This window comes from Poecilia mexicana, unplaced genomic scaffold (genome assembly GCF_051168715.1).
Source record: "Poecilia mexicana isolate PSO_F unplaced genomic scaffold, ASM5116871v1 scaffold_11, whole genome shotgun sequence".
Lineage (NCBI taxonomy): Eukaryota > Metazoa > Chordata > Actinopteri > Cyprinodontiformes > Poeciliidae > Poecilia > Poecilia mexicana.
Window position 1 is genome coordinate 26,080,705 of NW_028263380.1, and position 18,478 is coordinate 26,099,182.

General features: G+C 38.8%; 2 protein-coding genes and 1 long non-coding RNA gene across 3 annotated transcripts; all 3 read left to right on the forward strand.

Annotated features, from left to right (window-relative positions):
* Positions 1–418: 418 nt before the first annotated feature.
* Positions 419–3,876, forward strand: LOC148156595 (lectin BRA-3-like). Its single transcript, XM_088009991.1, has 6 exons — positions 419–448; positions 650–800; positions 938–1,000; positions 2,530–2,681; positions 3,280–3,404; positions 3,484–3,876. The coding sequence occupies exons 1-6, from the start codon at positions 419–421 to the stop codon at positions 3,653–3,655; spliced, it is 693 nt and encodes a 230-aa protein (XP_087866117.1). The 3' UTR covers positions 3,656–3,876.
* A 1,201-nt stretch (positions 3,877–5,077) lies between these two features.
* Positions 5,078–6,160, forward strand: LOC148156596 (uncharacterized). The gene is made up of 3 exons (XR_015764682.1): positions 5,078–5,189; positions 5,841–5,942; positions 6,080–6,160. It is a non-coding gene; the product is annotated as an uncharacterized LOC148156596 (long non-coding RNA).
* A 5,272-nt stretch (positions 6,161–11,432) lies between these two features.
* Positions 11,433–18,218, forward strand: LOC106928234 (uncharacterized). The gene is made up of 7 exons (XM_015004378.2): positions 11,433–11,640; positions 11,741–11,806; positions 12,671–12,811; positions 17,207–17,272; positions 17,470–17,621; positions 17,734–17,858; positions 17,942–18,218. Exons 1-7 carry the CDS (start codon positions 11,583–11,585, stop codon positions 18,129–18,131), a joined length of 798 nt encoding a protein of 265 aa, XP_014859864.2. The 5' UTR covers positions 11,433–11,582; the 3' UTR covers positions 18,132–18,218.
* The last annotated feature ends 260 nt before the right edge of the window (positions 18,219–18,478 follow it).

The following is an 18,478-nucleotide window of genomic DNA, read 5'->3' on the forward strand; positions in this document are numbered from 1 at the left end:
GCAGGAAGGTGATGAAGAAGCTGCAGCCAGAGGTGAGTGGTCTTCATCAGACAAACATCAACCAGACTGAACACAAACTGCCTTTAGACACATCATTTAACATCTGAACTGAAAGAAAACAGCTGTGTCTGAAACTAAATGACCCATCTACTGCAGGACCAGATCAATGCGTAATGTTCAAATACAAGTAGATAAAGACTGAGATGTTCTTGTTTCTCAGAAAAAGAAGGAAACAGAAAGTAATAATAGGAATCAAAGTCATTATTAAGTGTTTAAAGTTAAAGTGCAGCCACGGAAAATAAGGAAGTGAAACAAAGTTAATCATACGTCATATTTCTTTTTGGTTGTAGTTTTTAATGCTACGAGCATAAAAGGTGTGATCTATAAAGTCTGTTTTTACAAAGTCTAAAGAAACTTCATGATCACCTTGGAGAAACATTTGGTGAAGGTGAGAAGAAAAAAATCACTTTAACTGAAAGAAACAGTTTTAAGTAAGACTGATGCCACACGTGAAGCATAACATCATTATTCTTTTCACCATCATTATCAGCTGTGATAATATGATGTAATTTCCTCCTCTAAAAAGAAAAACGTCTTAAAATAATTTTAGAACATTTAAAACAAGTTGTAAAAACGTGTTCTGCTCCAGGTTCTGATCCGGTTCTGCTCTAAATGCTCCTCAGGTGAAAACCCCAGCAGAACCTCCAAGCTGCCAGCAGGGGGAGTAGTTCTGCTGGTTCTGGTCGGTCTGCTGGCTGCTGCTCTCATCGTCATCTGCAGACTCTGTGAGTTCATCCTGATGATGGTTTATTCTCACTGGATTTTAGTTTATTAGACAAAAATTGTGTGCAAATTGTGAGTTTTAAATTAACATGATCACTTTTATGTAACTTCATTATTTATTATTTTCTCCTCCAATCAGCTTTTTATCAAATACAAACAAATCAAACCGTCAAAACTCTGAAAGAGGAGAATGAAGCTCTGAGAAGAAATCTCTCAGGTGGGTCAGAGTCTGAAGGCCTTAGTGTCTAACAGCAGAGACACTTGCAGTATTTCTGAGCTGGAGTCCTACACTGATGTTAGTAAATAAGTAATGGTACGGACCCCATGCTCAGTTCAGGGCCGGCTGTGTCATGAGCTAAGGAAGACCAGATATGGAAAATGTTTTTATGGAAACAAACCTGCCCTGAAAGTTAGAGCCATATGTTGGGGAATGCCAATAATGTGCAATAATGGACTGTAGAAGAGACTAAATCTAAAGAGCGATAGGAAGTCTTCTATGATTCAAACAGTTCCCCAAGATTCTTTGTTGTGATCTGTGATGCAGTTGGAAATAAAACCCTTCAGTGTTCAGCTGAATCCATGTCTGGTGAGGTAATTTCCCTAAAGCACCTTAAGTTGGCAGTTTGAATGAGACTACCCACCATGCACTGCTGTGTCCACAGATTCATTTGATCTGGTGCTCTAGTAATGTGCCTTTAAATGACATGTGTTGTTATTTAGCACCATATGAATAAACCATACTGAATGGCTCATATTAATTTAGGATGTTTTAGAAAAAATCTGAACAGTTTGCAAGTTTTCAGCATAATCTAATTTAACAGTTTGCTGAGGTTAGAATGTGTTTCTGCTCATCATCCAATAATAAAAAATGATTTGAGTCTGTCTGAAGTTTTACACTTTATTCTCTTTTCAAAAAAAGAATCTAAGCAGCCAACATGTCCTCCACCTCCTGAAGCAAAAAGTAAGTCCATGATCTGATCTTTGTCTCATTTCTGTCCTCTAATGATGTTAGAGAGACACTGATGGACTGACAGAGACAGGAAGTTAGATTGTAGCTGCAGGACAGAAGACGCCTCCTGCTGTCTCCAAACCACACAAACATCTACAGAGATTTCGGAACAACTTTACAATAATCAATCAAGATCAGTCCAGTTTATATGTATAGCATATTTCATAAACAAAGCAGTTCAAAGTGCTTTACATCATAAGAACAAAAAAATCATAGAATAAACAATCAACTATTGAAACATTACATTTTACCAAATACCATCATTAAAAATGAAAATGTTGGTCAGTGTTGCTTTTATTATGGCTCATACTAAATGAAACATATAAGGCCTAATAGTTTATTAAGCATGAACAGGTAGGTTACAGATAAGTTATGCATTCCTCTACAAACACTTAATAAATGATTAATAACTGTTTATTATGCATTAATTAAAGGTGAGAAAGACACTATATGCTGAAAAAAAATGTTTTGTTATGCTTACAATGTAATCTGAAATGTTTAGTACAACAGCTCTAAATAAAATAGGGAGGTGAACAGACTTGGCTCACTATTTGGCAAGAAACTTAAAGATTTTCTCCTCCTTCTCACTCTTAATTAATACATAATAAACAGTTAATGATTTCTAAAATGTTTAGAGATAAATTAACAACATATCTGTGAATGAAGGGGAGCATTATTGTAAAGTAGCACAGAGATTTCTTCCTCCTGATTCACTGAAGACTTCGTTCTGTTTGCAGAGGAAACCTGTCTGAAGTGTGAGGCAGGATGGGAGCAACATGGAGGGAAATGTTATTATTTCAACACCGTGAGATCAACCTGGACTGAGAGCAGACATGTCTGCCAGCATCAGGGATCAGACCTGGTGAAGATCGACAGCAGAGAGGAGCAGGTTTGAAACTGCTGCAGTTCAGCTTCTCTCTGATTTCATCTCATCATCAGGTTTATTCATCTCAGCCAGGGCCGGCCCAAGGCACATGTGAGCTAAGTGGCTGCTTAGGGCACCCACACCACCAGGGGGCCCCCAAGAGCACCATATTTAAAATAACATTTAATAATATCAACTAAATGGAAAAACAATGTACATATTGTTTCCATAGTTGTGGCAGAAATAATGGTTAATCTCTTCCTGCTGTCAGTGTTGAGGAAATATAGGATATCAAACTTATTGTCTTGTTTACTGTAATTTTAACAATTGTCCTTCAAGCAGTTAAAATAAAACGGCCAGTCTGCATTTCAAAATCCAAATTTTTTTTTAGTTTGTTACTCCTGTAAAGTTAAAATCAATAGCCTTAACTACACTGCTATGACATAGTTACAAAACATGCTAATGGTAGATGTTACACAAATAGAGTAGCTTAAGAATGATAAAGTATCTGGTGTCGCCATGAGGTTATGGGGGGCCCACATATAAAAATTTGCCTATGGCCCTGAAAAGTGTTGGGCCGGCCCTGACCTCAGAGTCATTTTCATCAACTTCTCCTGTCCAGATGTTCCTGGGGGTCAGACTGAGAGCGTTGATGGAGGACGGTGAGGACCGGTTCTGGATCGGACTGACGGACTCAGAACTAGAAGGCAGATTCTTGTGGGTGGACGGATCACAGCTGGACAAAAGGTTTCATTGCTAAGGAATTATTTAAGAAATGAAACGGTGGGACTTGTTTAACTTTGTGTTTCTGTTTTTCGTGATGTAGTCTGAGCTTTTGGGGTTGGCACCAACCAGACAACTGGAGCAGAGGCAGCCTTAAGGCAGCCAACTGTGTGCGGATGGGAGGCGGCTCTGATGATTCCTGGTTCGATACGTCCTGCGACGATCCGCAGAAAAGTATCTGTGAACAAGCAGCAGGAACTCAGCCATGTGTCTGAAGTTCAGCTGAGTCTAAACACGATCAGAGCTCAGGATCAAGTTGGTTTTATGAAGAAAATGTAAAAAAAAAATAAATGAAATAAACACAAAAGATAAAATATTCAATTTTTATCAAAGTTTTATTTGCAACTTCATTATTATGAGCAACAACGAATTATGAGCATTTTTAAATCATCTGTTAGCTTTATTTTTCCCTCAGATGGAAAAGGTCATAAGTTCACGATCCATCCATCTTCTTACACCTCCCATGTGTGGCCACTAGGGGTGCTGGTGTCCATCTCCAATGGTCAAAGGGGGAGAGGCAGGGCAGTATGGAGACAGACAACCATACACACACACACACACGAAGAATGTAGACAGATTATCAACCTGACAGTGAAGTTTTTGGGAGGAAGCTGGAGTACCTGGAGAAAACCCGTCATGCAAACCAGAAAGACCTGGGATTCAAACCCAGGACCTTATTGCTGCAAGGCAACAGCACTACCAACTGAGCCACTGCGCAGCTCAAATAGTTTTAATTATTTAAAAATCAAATGGAAAAATGTTAATTTTAGCCCTGAAAGAAAAAGCTAAACATTTGAGTAAAATTAAAATTAGATTTTTGATAAACATTTCAAAACGTAATGTCAAGGACCAAGAAATAGGTAAAAAGTAGAAGGTAGGTTAAAGTTCAATGTTTGCACTTTTTCCTTCAATAGTTATCTCAGACTGTAACTAAAGAACCTAAAGGCGACGTCACACCAGAACTGTTTGGTCCAGTTTAAACAGAAATACTTCCACACATAGTCCGCTTCAGTTAGAAAGCAAACAGACTCAATCAGCAGAGGAAGTGATGTCATACTTCAGATATACCATCATATCAATCACCTGAAAACCTTTATAGTCTCAGTTGGCATCTAACACAAGACCTTTGACGATGTTAATACAAAACAATAACAATTATCAAAAAGAATAATGACGTAAACCGTTGAAGCCTCTTTATGATCGTTCAAGTTTAACAGGAAGTTTCTTCAACACAAAGCTGTGAAAAAGGAAGTTATCGAGCAGCGTTTTAGTCCAAAGGAGTCTGCAGTAGCGAGAGGACACAGTGGTGGTGAGTCCAGATCATTTTCCGTCCAGTGAATATGAAAAGAACATCAGAGGAGATGCAAACATTTCTGAACTGAACTGTAAACGGAGCAAATGAAATGTTTGTTTTCCTTAAACTGGAAAATTGCAGATATTTATGTTAAATTTAAACTAACTGTTGTTTAGATGAATTTGAAATCAAATCCAGGAGAAACATCAAAATAATTAATTGTGGATCTAATATTCTGAGTTTTTGGTCAATAATTTAACTCTTTAATCAGGACAGTTTATTGAAAAAAAGTAAGATTGGCTTTAAGCGCTTATAAAACATATGTGTGTCTTTGTCAGAGTTTTCCTTATTGCGAAGCGTCTCCATGATGAGCCGCCCACAGAGCTGTGAAGAAGGTAAGAAGATAAATATGGAGGTAAACCAGCAGGAAGGTGATGAAGAAGCTGCAGCCAGAGGTGAGTGGTCTTCATCAGACAAACATCAACCAGACTGAACACAAACTGCCTTTAGACACATCATTTAACATCTGAACTGAAAGAAAACAGCTGTGTCTGAAACTAAATGACCCATCTACTGCAGGACCAGATCAATGCGTAATGTTCAAATACAAGTAGATAAAGACTGAGATGTTCTTGTTTCTCAGAAAAAGAAGGAAACAGAAAGTAATAATAGGAATCAAAGTCATCATCAAGTGTTTAAAGTTAAAGTGCAGCCACGGAAAATAAGGAAGTGAAACAAAGTTAATCATACGTCATATTTCTTTTTGGTTGTAGTTTTTAATGCTACGAGCATAAAAGGTGTGATCTATAAAGTCTGTTTTTACAAAGTCTAAAGAAACTTCATGATCACCTTGGAGAAACATTTGGTGAAGGTGAGAAGAAAAAAATCACTTTAACTGAAAGAAACAGTTTTAAGTAAGACTGATGCCACACGTGAAGCATAACATCATTATTCTTTTCACCATCATTATCAGCTGTGATAATATGATGTAATTTCCTCCTCTAAAAAGAAAAACGTCTTAAAATAATTTTAGAACATTTAAAACAAGTTGTAAAAACGTGTTCTGCTCCAGGTTCTGATCCGGTTCTGCTCTAAATGCTCCTCAGGTGAAAACCCAAGCAGAACCTCCAAGCTGCCAGCAGGGGGAGTAGTTCTGCTGGTTCTGGTCGGTCTGCTGGCTGCTGCTCTCATCGTCATCTGCAGACTCTGTGAGTTCATCCTGATGATGGTTTATTCTCACTGGATTTTAGTTTATTAGACAAAAATTGTGTGCAAATTGTGAGTTTTAAATTAACATGATCACTTTTATGTAACTTCATTATTTATTATTTTCTCCTCCAATCAGCTTTTTATCAAATACAAACAAATCAAACCGTCAAAACTCTGAAAGAGGAGAATGAAGCTCTGAGAAGAAATCTCTCAGGTGGGTCAGAGTCTGAAGGCCTTAGTGTCTAACAGCAGAGACACTTGCAGTATTTCTGAGCTGGAGTCCTACACTGATGTTAGTAAATAAGTAATGGTACGGACCCCATGCTCAGTTCAGGGCCGGCTGTGTCATGAGCTAAGGAAGACCAGATATGGAAAATGTTTTTATGGAAACAAACCTGCCCTGAAAGTTAGAGCCATATGTTGGGGAATGCCAATAATGTGCAATAATGGACTGTAGAAGAGACTAAATCTAAAGAGCGATAGGAAGTCTTCTATGATTCAAACAGTTCCCCAAGATTCTTTGTTGTGATCTGTGATGCAGTTGGAAATAAAACCCTTCAGTGTTCAGCTGAATCCATGTCTGGTGAGGTAATTTCCCTAAAGCACCTTAAGTTGGCAGTTTGAATGAGACTACCCACCATGCACTGCTGTGTCCACAGATTCATTTGATCTGGTGCTCTAGTAATGTGCCTTTAAATGACATGTGTTGTTATTTAGCACCATATGAATAAACCATACTGAATGGCTCATATTAATTTAGGATGTTTTAGAAAAAATCTGAACAGGTTGCAAGTTTTCAGCATAATCTAATTTAACAGTTTGCTGAGGTTAGAATGTGTTTCTGCTCATCATTCAATAATAAAAAATGATTTGAGTCTGTCTGAAGTTTTACACTTTATTCTCTTTTCAAAAAATGAATCTAAGCAGCCAACATGTCCTCCACCTCCTGAAGCCAAAAGTAAGTCCATGATCTGATCTTTGTCTCATTTCTGTCCTCTAATGATGTTAGAGAGACATTGATGGACTGACAGAGACAGGAAGTTAGATTGTAGCTGCAGGACAGAAGACGCCTCCTGCTGTCTCCAAACCACACAAACATCTACAGAGATTTATTCCTCCTGGTTCACTGAAGGCTTTGTCTTTGAAGATCTGACATGTGAAGCAGGATGGGAGAAACATGGAGGAAGTCTTTATTATTTCTCCACCACTAACTCCTCCTGGACTGACAGCAGACGTTCCTGCACTGATCTGGGATCAGACCTGGTGAAGATCGACAGCAGAGAGGAGCAGGTATGAAACTCTGCTGCAGGTTCAGCTTCTCTCTGGTTTCATCTCAGCTCAGAAAAATCTCATTTTTATCAACTTTTCCTGTTCAGGCGTTCCTCCTAGGAAGAGTGAGAGACTTAATGAAGGATGATCAGGACAGGTTCTGGATCGGACTGACAGACTCAAAGGAAGAAGGAAAATGGCTCTGGATGGACGGATCAGCTCTGGATCAAAGGTTTGATTGATGATAAAACGTCTCTGTTTGAATTTTTCTCTGTGTCTTTATCTGTTATTTTCTTTGTGTTTTTCTCAAAGTTTGAGTTTTTGGAATCAGACCCAACCTGACAACAACAGTCCTGCTCATTCAGCTGAAACTGAAGCTGACTGTGTGAGGATGGGAAAGATGGGAAATAAAGGAGGATCTGATGATCTGAAGTCCTGGTTTGATTCGTCCTGTAAACATCCTCAGAAAAGTATCTGTGAGAAAACAGTTAAACTGAGTTCAAGTGTTTGAAGTTTAAGATCAAGAAGCTCCAGAGATGAAGGTTTTATAAACATGTTGTCACATTTAACATTTATTCCTTAAAATGTTAACATACTCTTTAAATTTTCCATCAAAATTATTTTCCTTGATTTGTTTTAATGTTAAACTCATTATTATTATTAAAGCCTCAACTGGCCAACAGCAAACAGGACGTTTGTTTCCTGTTGTGCATCAGATAAATACGCTCCTTCCTCTACTTCCTGTTTTTACATTTAGACTTTTAAAAGCTAAAATGTTTCCTTCTTGAAATGGTTTGTTTTTAAAGAACATATAGCCTTACAGCTGAAAACAATGTGTTGCTATAGCGATGTCATCTTCCCCTTCTGTGTTTCTGTTTTATTCTTCACTCTGTTAATTTATCTATAATTACAGGCTGAGGTCATTTTTAAAACACCAGTTTTTGTCTGAAATGATGTTTCTGTTTCTAAACGGTTCATGGACGTCTAGGATGAATCTGGAAGATATCTGGTTCATTAATTTGTCTTTTTGATCTCTGGAAACAGTTTTAGATGTTTATTAGATCTAAATGTAGAAATGTTGTATCTGAGATGAAATAGTCTGCAAATAAAATGAATGACATCGACTTCCTGAGGCTTTTCTTCCCATAGAGGGAGGACAATTCAATCATTTCCATCAAGACAAACTGTAAGCTGCCTTCAGGTCTCTACTTTCCTTCTTACTCATTAAGGATTACATTTCACCCTAAAATATCTGAAACAGCAAATATGGACTTGCTGCCCTCCTCTGGTCAGTTTTGTATGTCGAGTTCTTATATTTTTACTCTCATCTCCCAAAGAGAAAATCAGAAAAAAGTTCAAATATTTAGTTGTTATTGTGAAATATTCCAGGCCTTTTTCTCTTGTAATGTTGATGGTTGGAGCTTACAGAAAATGAAAATCAAAAATTCAATCTGTGTATGAGCTATAGCATATTCATAGAAGGTTGAGTGGAAGGAAAAAATGCACCAGCTGCATGGATAACTGCAGCCTTGAGAGGATTGTTGAGCAGAATCCTTTAAAGGAGACGGCGATCTGAAGTGTTGGTTTGATCGATTCTGTGATCACCTACAGAAAAGCATCTGTGAGAAAAAACTGAACCAGAACAATATGTGTGTTTTTTTCTGAGGTCTATTCAGTCTGTTTAAAAATCTCAAAGAACCGGTTAATGAAAGCAGAGACGACGTCTTCATGATTTTTATTGATTTCAACAGTTTTATTCATGTGTGATTTTAATTGCATTTCCTATACATAATAATTTTATACCAGATTTGCTTTCCTTTTGATCTCACTGTTGCTTTTCTTCTGTTATCTGTTTGGATCAGCTGTTATAGATTTTTATTAGTTGAATAAGATGAATTCCCAACCTTCCTGATGACTATAGAGCAGTGGTCCCCAAAGTGGGTCCTGGAGGCCCGGCATCCTGCATGTTCTCTCCCTGGTGGTAGAAACAACCTTTTCAGCAGGTCAATGTTCTCCTTAGGCCTCTAATGAGCCGTTATTTGATCCAGATGCGTTAAACCAGGGAGAGAACTAAAACATGCAGGATGCCGGGCCTCCAGGACCCACTTTGGACACCCCTGCTGTAAAGTAACAGTTACACATAAACATCAACTTTTCCTCAAGAGTTGTGATAACTGCTATGAATTTTTAGCATCAAGTTTTTGCATTGAGTTTTATTTTGGATATAACTTTATCATTACTTTTTATTGTAATCAGTTTTTGAACCTTATTGTTTTGTCTCAAGTTTTATTCAGATATACAACAAATTCCCATAGATATAAATTCAAATGATATATATATATATATATATATATATATATATATATATATATATATATATATATATATATATATATATATATATATATATATATATATCATTTGTATTTATATTATTTTCATTTAATGACAGTTGCATTACTTTGTATTTATTTTTCATTGCTCTACCTTTATCAGAATGTTTTCTTTGCTTTTTGTGATTATGATTTTCTGAAACGAAAAGGAAATTTTTATTTAAAGGTCTTATGTAGAGCAATTACTAAGAGCATTCTGTTCTTAGATAATGATACAAATGAGATGAACTTAAGATGAGTCACACTGTACAGTCCAGTTAATCATAGTTACTGATCAGTGCATTAAGCTCAGTTAATTATTCAAATTAGCTTTAAAGGTTTCTGTAGAAGGAAACCAGGCAGGTTGGATCTGTTGCAGCATTCTCTCCTCCTGGACAAAAACATAGCAACAGTCACTGAGTTGCATTGTTGACTTCGCAGCAGTCCTGCATACAGAGCATGCATGTAGCGACAGTGGAGAGGAAAAGCTCCCCTTTAACAGGAAGAAACCTCCAGCAGAACCAGAACCAGAACCAGAACCTGGCTCACTGTGAGCCGATTTCTGCAACAGAACAGAATGTAAACACGAGTGTAAACAAAAACAAAGACATGAGGAAGTAAAAAGTTAAAAGCAGAGGACGGAGAGTTATTAGTTTATGCAACATTTCCTGTTAACGGAGCTGTGCTCAGTTTCTGCCCATTATCAGCTTCTATTTACTGACATTTCTCTACATTTTCCTTCAATCCAGCCTCGTCTTTCAGCTGATAAGCTTCTTAAACATTTTAAACTTGACTTTAATCTTGTGGGTCTTAATCAACAGATCTCAGTGTGTGAGAGAAATTCAACGTCTGTTTCCACTAGCTGAGCTCATCCCATGGTTAACCACAGGGCTGTTGACTGACTCTCCTATACATGTGATACAGCAACGACATGCAGGCAAAGAAGCATTTTATTAAATACGATACAGTCGTAGTCCTGGTAATGAATATGCAGTGGGTTAGTTACTGTTTTCATTTTCTGTGTGTAAAATTCTGGTTGCAGCTGGATGGTTGGGAAAATAATGAAAACAACATTTGTCACTGTCAGAGAAGAGACTTTAAAATATGTTTGTTAATCTATAAATACATTAAAGATCTGCTGTTGTCATAGCAACCTTCCAGACCTCCCAGGTCTTCTGGTTCTGGTTCTGCTCTGCATCCCCAGAACCAAACATGGAGAATCAGCATTCAGCTTCCAGAAAACAACAAAACTGCCGAAACACTGAGCTCCTTTAAGCCGAGGCTGAAAACACTCCTGATTAGCTTTTGATTTGACAGAACATTGATTACTGCTGGTCTGGATTACAACATTTTGTTTTCTTTATTTTGCCACTGCAACGTCATTTTTTTGTTTATTTTATCAATTAAACAATTTGTTGCTGAAATAAACCTTGACTCATCGTGTTCCTCAGAACTCAGGAACAAATTTCATGACTAAAGTCAAGAAGAAACATCAGATAATGAGATTTAAGTCTTTCTGTTGCTCAGCCGTAATAAGTTTGAAAGTTTTATTAAGGAATATTAACATGGTGAAGGGGAAACAAAGATGATTTTCCCAAACCTCTGTTAGCTGGCACAAACCCTTTGTGAAATCATAAAACTAAAATCATTACTTGAGTATTTTACATGAGGTAAGGAACGTACTGAGGGCGTAGATATACGTCTTAAATATGGTGGAATGGAAACTTTGTTTCCTGTTTGCTAGCAAACTTCATCATATCTGTGGTAACTGAGCTGCTTCCTGTTCTTTCACTGCCCACATCATCATCACTGATAACATTTACCACTAAAGGTAATTTATAGCTCTGATGCTGAGCCTGCCTTTAACACCGGATCAACCTTTCATCTCCGCTGAGTCAGCGTCCCCGCTCCGACCCGACTGGCCGCCCCTCTGCTCTCAATCCTCCAGACTTCACCAACTTCTGAACATCACTTCTCCGTCAGGCCCAAAGCTCCAACATGGCCGCTGCCGAGGTAACGTACGCCGATGTGAAGCTGTCTAAATCCAAGGTCAAAGGTGAGTTCATCTGTTTGTAGATTTAATGTTTAAGAAGTCACATTTTGTCAGAAGTTGACCCAAACTGACCCAAACTGACTGATTTCTGTCTCACATGCAGCTGATAATCGTTTATTACCCGAAGTCACTTACTCTGAAGTCAGGCGCCTGAGAAAACTCACAGAAGGTAACTAGAAAAAATTAAGAGTGTGTAAAAGAAAAAAACTGAAGACAGTGTCATTATTTTATTATATATTAATAATAATCTGTGTTCTGCTAAAAAAACACTAACATATTTCCACTCTTTCTGTCTGAAGTTTATTTTATTTGTTTCTAGTGACAGAATGGTTGTAAATATTATTTATTTCAGCATCAAGGGGATTATTTACCATCTAACTTTTTTTTCAGAAAGGTTTGAATGCTGCAAAAAAACAAAAATTTCAAACATTTTAAATGTTTTCCCAGAAGAAGATTCAGACAAGAGGGAAACCATTTGTACCCAAAACTTTTTACACTTTATTACTAATTTTTGGGGTTGTTTTTGAACATTTGCTGTAGTTTATAACTCTCTAGTTTCTTCATAACTGCCTGCCGCCGTTTGAGCTAGAATGAAAAATACTGGGACTGCTCATGTAGAATAACCATGTTCAATAATATTAGGTGATTAAATAAGTGAAGGTACTTTAAGCTGATGAATGCAGGGCAGTGAGCAGCAGATAAAACAGACAGACAGCAAGAGACTGACAGGTGGATTCACTTCACAACTGAACCTGTTAATTATGTGCAAAATGTCAGAATTTGCACATCCATGTAATTCATAAAAAATATTGAATATTGGTTGCTACCAAGTTAGCAGCATCTCTCTTTGTAATTTAAAAGTGTGAACATGGAATGGATCATAAATCTATAGGAATTGTTTATTCCAACGATTCTGTCAGCAACAAAAACTGACAGAAAAATGTAGAAAGAATTGCTTTGATATTCTATATCTCTTAGCTGCATATTATTATTATTATTATACATAATGAGCCCCGTCTTGCCGTCTCCTCAGACTCTCAACCATTTGATTCAACCAAAACGAGGAAAACTCAACCCAGACGTCAGATAAAACCTCGACTCACCGCAGAGCGAGCGGCTCTGCTGGTTCTCAGCGTTCTGCTGGCGGCGGCCGTCATCGCCCTCTCCGTCACCCGTGAGTCTCAGTGCCAACACTAAACACAAACTGACCCGCTAAAATCTTTTTAATAATGTTTATAATGCACTGTAGATCAAAATGGTTTATATTTTCAGTCAAACTTGAATCCATCCATCCATCCATTTTCCTTCACCCTTGTCCCTCAGTGGGGTCGGGAGGGGTGCTGGTGCCTATCTCCAGCTCACGTTCCGGGCGAGAGGCGGGGTACACCCTGGACAGGTCGCCAGTCTGTCGCAGGGCAACACAGAGACACACAGGACAAACAACCATGCACACACACACTCACACCTAGGGGCAATTTGGAAAGGCCAATTAACCTGACAGTCATGTTTCTGGACTGTGGGAGGAAACCGGAGAACCCGGAGAAAACCCACGCATGCACAGGGAGAACATGCAAACTCCATGCAGAAAGACCGGGGCTGGGAATCGAACCCAGAACCTTCTTGCTGCAAGGTGACAGCTCTACCAACTGCGCCACTGTGCAGCCCTCAAACTTGAATCAAAGATGCTTTTTATTTCAAGAATATGATGAACTAAAATTGTTTCTTGTAGTTAAATGAGTAACAATGTTGTGCAGGAGCTTAGCTGCTTTATTTGATGAATGGTTACAATATGATAATCAGTAGAAAATATTATTTTAAACCAGGAATCAACAAAAATTAGACACTTTTACATCTAATTCTTGTTCCTGACATTTTAAGTTACTAGATGTATAGTACAGTGAAGGATTTAATTGGTGAATAAAAACTTCCCAAACTAAAGATGACTTAAACCTTTTTCTTAAGGACAGATTGTTGGTAATAATTTCAGCAAAAGGATTCTGTCATGTTTGATTATGATAAATCCAAACACATGATGACTGTCGGAAGACTTAAAAGATTAATTTATGAAAATCTCAAGAAAGAGGAAAAACCCTGATCACATGACAGAGGCGGATAACAAGAGCAGCAGGAAAACAACAAAATGATCTAAGAGGGGAGAGAGAGAATTGAAAGGTCTAAAATCTGGATCCACTACGTTCAAACCTCACATCCACTACGTTCAAACCTCACATCCACTACGTTCAAACCTCATCCACTACGTTCAAACCTCACATCCACTACGTTCAAACCTCATCCACTACGTTCAAACCTCACATCCACTACATTCAAACCTCTCATCCACTACGTTCAAACCTCACATCCACTACGTTCAAACCTCACATCCACTACATTCAAACCTCTCATCCACTACGTTCAAACCTCACATCCACTACGTTCAAACCTCATCCACTACGTTCAAACCTCACATCCACTACATTCAAACCTCTCATCCACTACGTTCAAACCTCTCATCCACTACGTTCAAACCTCTCATCCACTACGTTCAAACCTCTCATCCACTACGTTCAAACCTCACATCCACTACGTTCAAACCTCATCCACTACGTTCAAACCTCTCATCCACTACGTTCAAACCTCACATCCACTACGTTCAAACCTCACATCCACTACGTTCAAACCTCATCCACTACGTTCAAACCTCTCATCCACTACGTTCAAACCTCTCATCCACTACGTTCAAACCTCTCATCCACTACGTTCAAACCTCACATCCACTACGTTCAAACCTCATCCACAACGTTCAAACCTCACATCCACTATGTTCAAACCTCATCCACTACGTTCAAACCTCACATCCACTACGTTCAAACCTCACATCCACTACGTTCAAACCTCATCCACTACGTTCAAACCTCACATCCACTACGTTCAAACCTCACATCCACTACGTTCAAACCTCTCATCCACTATGTTCAAACCTCATCCACTACGTTCAAACCTCACATCCACTACGTTCAAACCTCACATCCACTACGTTCAAACCTCATCCACTACGTTCAAACCTCATCCACTACGTTCAAACCTCACATCCACTACGTTCAAACCTCATCCACTACGTTCAAACCTCATCCACTACGTTCAAACCTCACATCCACTATGTTCAAACCTCACATCCACTACGTTCAAACCTCACATCCACTATGTTCAAACCTCACATCCACTATGTTCAAACCTCACATCCACTACGTTCAAACATCACATCCACTACGTTCAAACCTCACATCCACTACGTTCAAACCTCACATCCACTACGTTCAAACCTCATCCACTACGTTCAAACCTCACATCCACTACGTTCAAACCTCACATCCACTACGTTCAAACCTCACACCCACTACGTTCAAACCTCATCCACTACGTTCAAACCTCATCCACTACGTTCAAACCTCACATCCACTACGTTCAAACCTCATCCACTACGTTCAAACCTCATCCACTACGTTCAAACCTCAAATCCACTACGTTCAAACCTCACATCCACTACGTTCAAACCTCATCCACTACGTTCAAACCTCATCCACTACGTTCAAACCTCACATCCACTACGTTCAAACCTCTCATCCACTACGTTCAAACCTCTCATCCACTACGTTCAAACCTCTCATCCACTACGTTCAAACCTCACATCCACTACGTTCAAACCTCATCCACTACGTTCAAACCTCTCATCCACTACGTTCAAACCTCTCATCCACTACGTTCAGACCTCTCATCCACTACGTTCAGACCTCTCATCCACTACGTTCAAACCTCACATCCACTACGTTCAAACCTCACATCCACTACGTTCAAACCTCACATCCACTACGTTCAAACCTCACATCCACTACGTTCAAACCTCACATCCACTACGTTCAAACCTCACATCCACTACGTTCAAACCTCTCATCCACTACGTTCAAACCTCACATCCACTACGTTCAAACCTCACATCCACTACGTTCAAACCTCATCCACTACGTTCAAACCTCACATCCACTACGTTCAAACCTCTCATCCACTACGTTCAAACCTCATCCACTACGTTCAAACCTCACATCCACTACGTTCAAACCTCACATCCACTACGTTCAAACCTCATCCACTACGTTCAAACCTCACATCCACTATGTTCAAACCTCATCCACTACGTTCAAACCTCATCCACTACGTTCAAACCTCATCCACTACGTTCAAACCTCACATCCACTACGTTCAAACCTCATCCACTACGTTCAAACCTCATCCACTACGTTCAAACCTCATCCACTACGTTCAAACCTCATCCACTACGTTCAAACCTCACATCCACTACGTTCAAACCTCACATCCACTACGTTCAAACCTCACATCCACTACGTTCAAACCTCATCCACTACGTTCAAACCTCACATCCACTACGTTCAAACCTCATCCACTACGTTCAAACCTCACATCCACTACGTTCAAACCTCTCATCCACTACGTTCAAACCTCACATCCACTACGTTCAAACCTCACATCCACTACGTTCAAACCTCATCCACTACGTTCAAACCTCACATCCACTACGTTCAAACCTCACATCCACTACGTTCAAACCTCACATCCACTACGTTCAAACGTCACATCCACTACGTTAAAACCTCACATCCACTACGTTCAAACATCACATCCACTACGTTCAAACCTCACATCCACTACGTTCAAACAGCAGGAAAATGTTCGCCACAGTCTGAATGGCCCAGTTCAGATGTTTTCACTGCAGTCAATGCTCCACTAAAGGCCGTTACTGTTAGCTGTGCTTCATTAGCTTCGCTCACCTTATGATATTGTTAGCTCTCATGTCAGAATAAATTTTAAAATCAATCTATAGACGGCAGCATCCATTATTGCTTCTGTAAAAAGATGCTGCTGTATGACATCGTCTCATGTTTTTCTTCTGCAATGCGGGTCATAAAACATACCCATAGACGTCTCATTTCATTCTCATTTAATTAGCAACATGAACAACCAGACAAAAAAAGAAAAGAAAAAACATAATCGACCATGTGTGATCCTCCTGGATAGAAAGTGTAGAAAACGATGCCAAATAAAATTTGCACCATCATGTCACTCAGAACAGGAAGGATGTTCCAGCCAAGAGATAAAATCACATCAACTCGAGAGCTTTGATAGATAAACTCACTTCTTAAGGTCGGTTATGTGACCTTCTTGCTGTTGGGTTTTAACAGAAGGTGGAGGAGTGATCTTGTTCTAGGAGAAGCCCATGGTGACAGTCATCATTCTGCCACTTGGATTCATGAATAAACCATAAGTTACAATCAGTTCTGATGCTTCCAATGTGAGTTCATGGTGTAATTTGGCTCATTTCAAAATATTTATTTGATGTCTCCCTTGAAATTTTGAGGAAAAATCTTTGGCAGTGTCTTCAGGGTTCAGTCATAAAGACTTATTCAGTGCTGACAGATCATATTTATTTGTGATCATTTGGATTAATCGTTACTGTTTGCAAAGTGAGACTGACATGAAACCTTTTTTATTTTTCTAGTCACCGATGCATCATATCGATCACCTCCAACATGTCCAACATGTCCAACATGTCCTGCAGTACAAAGTAAGTCCATAATCTGGTCTTTGTCTCATTTCTGTCCTCTAATGATGTTAAAGAGACATTGATGGACTGACAGAGACAGGAAGTTAGATTGTAGCTGCAGGACAGAAGACGCCTCCTGCTGTCTCCAAACCACACAAACATCTACAGAGATTTATTCCTCCTGGTTCACTGAAGGCTTTGTTCTGATCTGTTTGAAGATGAAACATTTCTGACGTGTGAAGCAGGATGGGAGCAACATGGAGGAAACTGTTATTATTTCTCCACCAGTGAATCCTCCTGGACTGACAGCAGACGTTCCTGCACTGTTCTGGGATCAGACCTGGTGAAGATCGACAGCAGAGAGGAGCAGGTATGAAACTCTGCTGCAGGTTCAGCTTCTCTCTGGTTTCATGTCAGCATCAGGATTCTTCATCTCAGCTCAGAAAAATCTAACAGTCATTTAATCAATTTCTCCTTTTCAGATGTTCCTGGAGAGCAGACTGAGAGGCATGATGATGAACGAAACAGAGAAATTCTGGATCGGACTGACAGACTTAACGGAAGAAGGCCAATGGTTCTGGATAAACGGATCATCTCTAGATGAAAGGTTTGAAGGTCCTTGAAAATATCCTGGTGTATTTTAACATTTGATGGGGTTTTTTAAGATGTTTATCTTGTTTTAAATCACAGTCTGAGTTTTTGGAGTGAAGACCAACCTGGAAGCAAACATGGAGGAAATGAAACTAAAGATAAGGACTGTGTGATGATGAGAGGGAAAAGAAAAGATGACCTGAATAACTGGTTTGGTAGATCCTGTGACGAAACTAACAGAAGCATCTGTGAGAAAGCAGCAAATGTGTCTCAACGTTTTTGTCTGTGAAGATAATTCAGTTTACAAAATAAATATATCTTCTGATTAATCTCATTGGCTGTAAGACAAAGAAAATAAAACATGAAAGAACTAAAACCTGTTGATTCTGCATCATTTTGTTCTTTAGCACATATTATTAATACAAAATAAAACTAAACACTGAACTCAAACATTAGCGATCATTTCAGTCCCAGATTCCTGGATGCTGTTCCAAATTAAACTATTTAAAGTGAAAGTAAAAAAATGTGAATCATTCAAACCTAAAATAATTTCCACTGATGATTAATTTTTTCCACATTGACGGCAGCGTTGATCTGCGGTTTGTGTTGATAATCAATCAGAAACATATTATGAAA

Coding starts and splice junctions, on each gene's coding strand:
- LOC148156595 (XM_088009991.1), top strand. CDS start 419: ATGATCACCTTGGAGAAACATTTGGTGAAG. Junction 801..937: donor ACTCTGTGAGTTCATCCTGA/TGATGGTTTATT, acceptor TTTATCAAATAC/AAACAAATCAAACCGTCAAA. Junction 1,001..2,529: donor TCTGAGAAGAAATCTCTCAG/GTGGGTCAGAGT, acceptor TTCTGTTTGCAG/AGGAAACCTGTCTGAAGTGT.
- LOC106928234 (XM_015004378.2), top strand. CDS start 11,583: ATGGCCGCTGCCGAGGTAACGTACGCCGATGTGAAGCTGTCTAAATCC. Junction 11,641..11,740: donor GTCTAAATCCAAGGTCAAAG/GTGAGTTCATCT, acceptor TCTCACATGCAG/CTGATAATCGTTTATTACCC. Junction 12,812..17,206: donor CATCGCCCTCTCCGTCACCC/GTGAGTCTCAGT, acceptor TTATTTTTCTAG/TCACCGATGCATCATATCGA.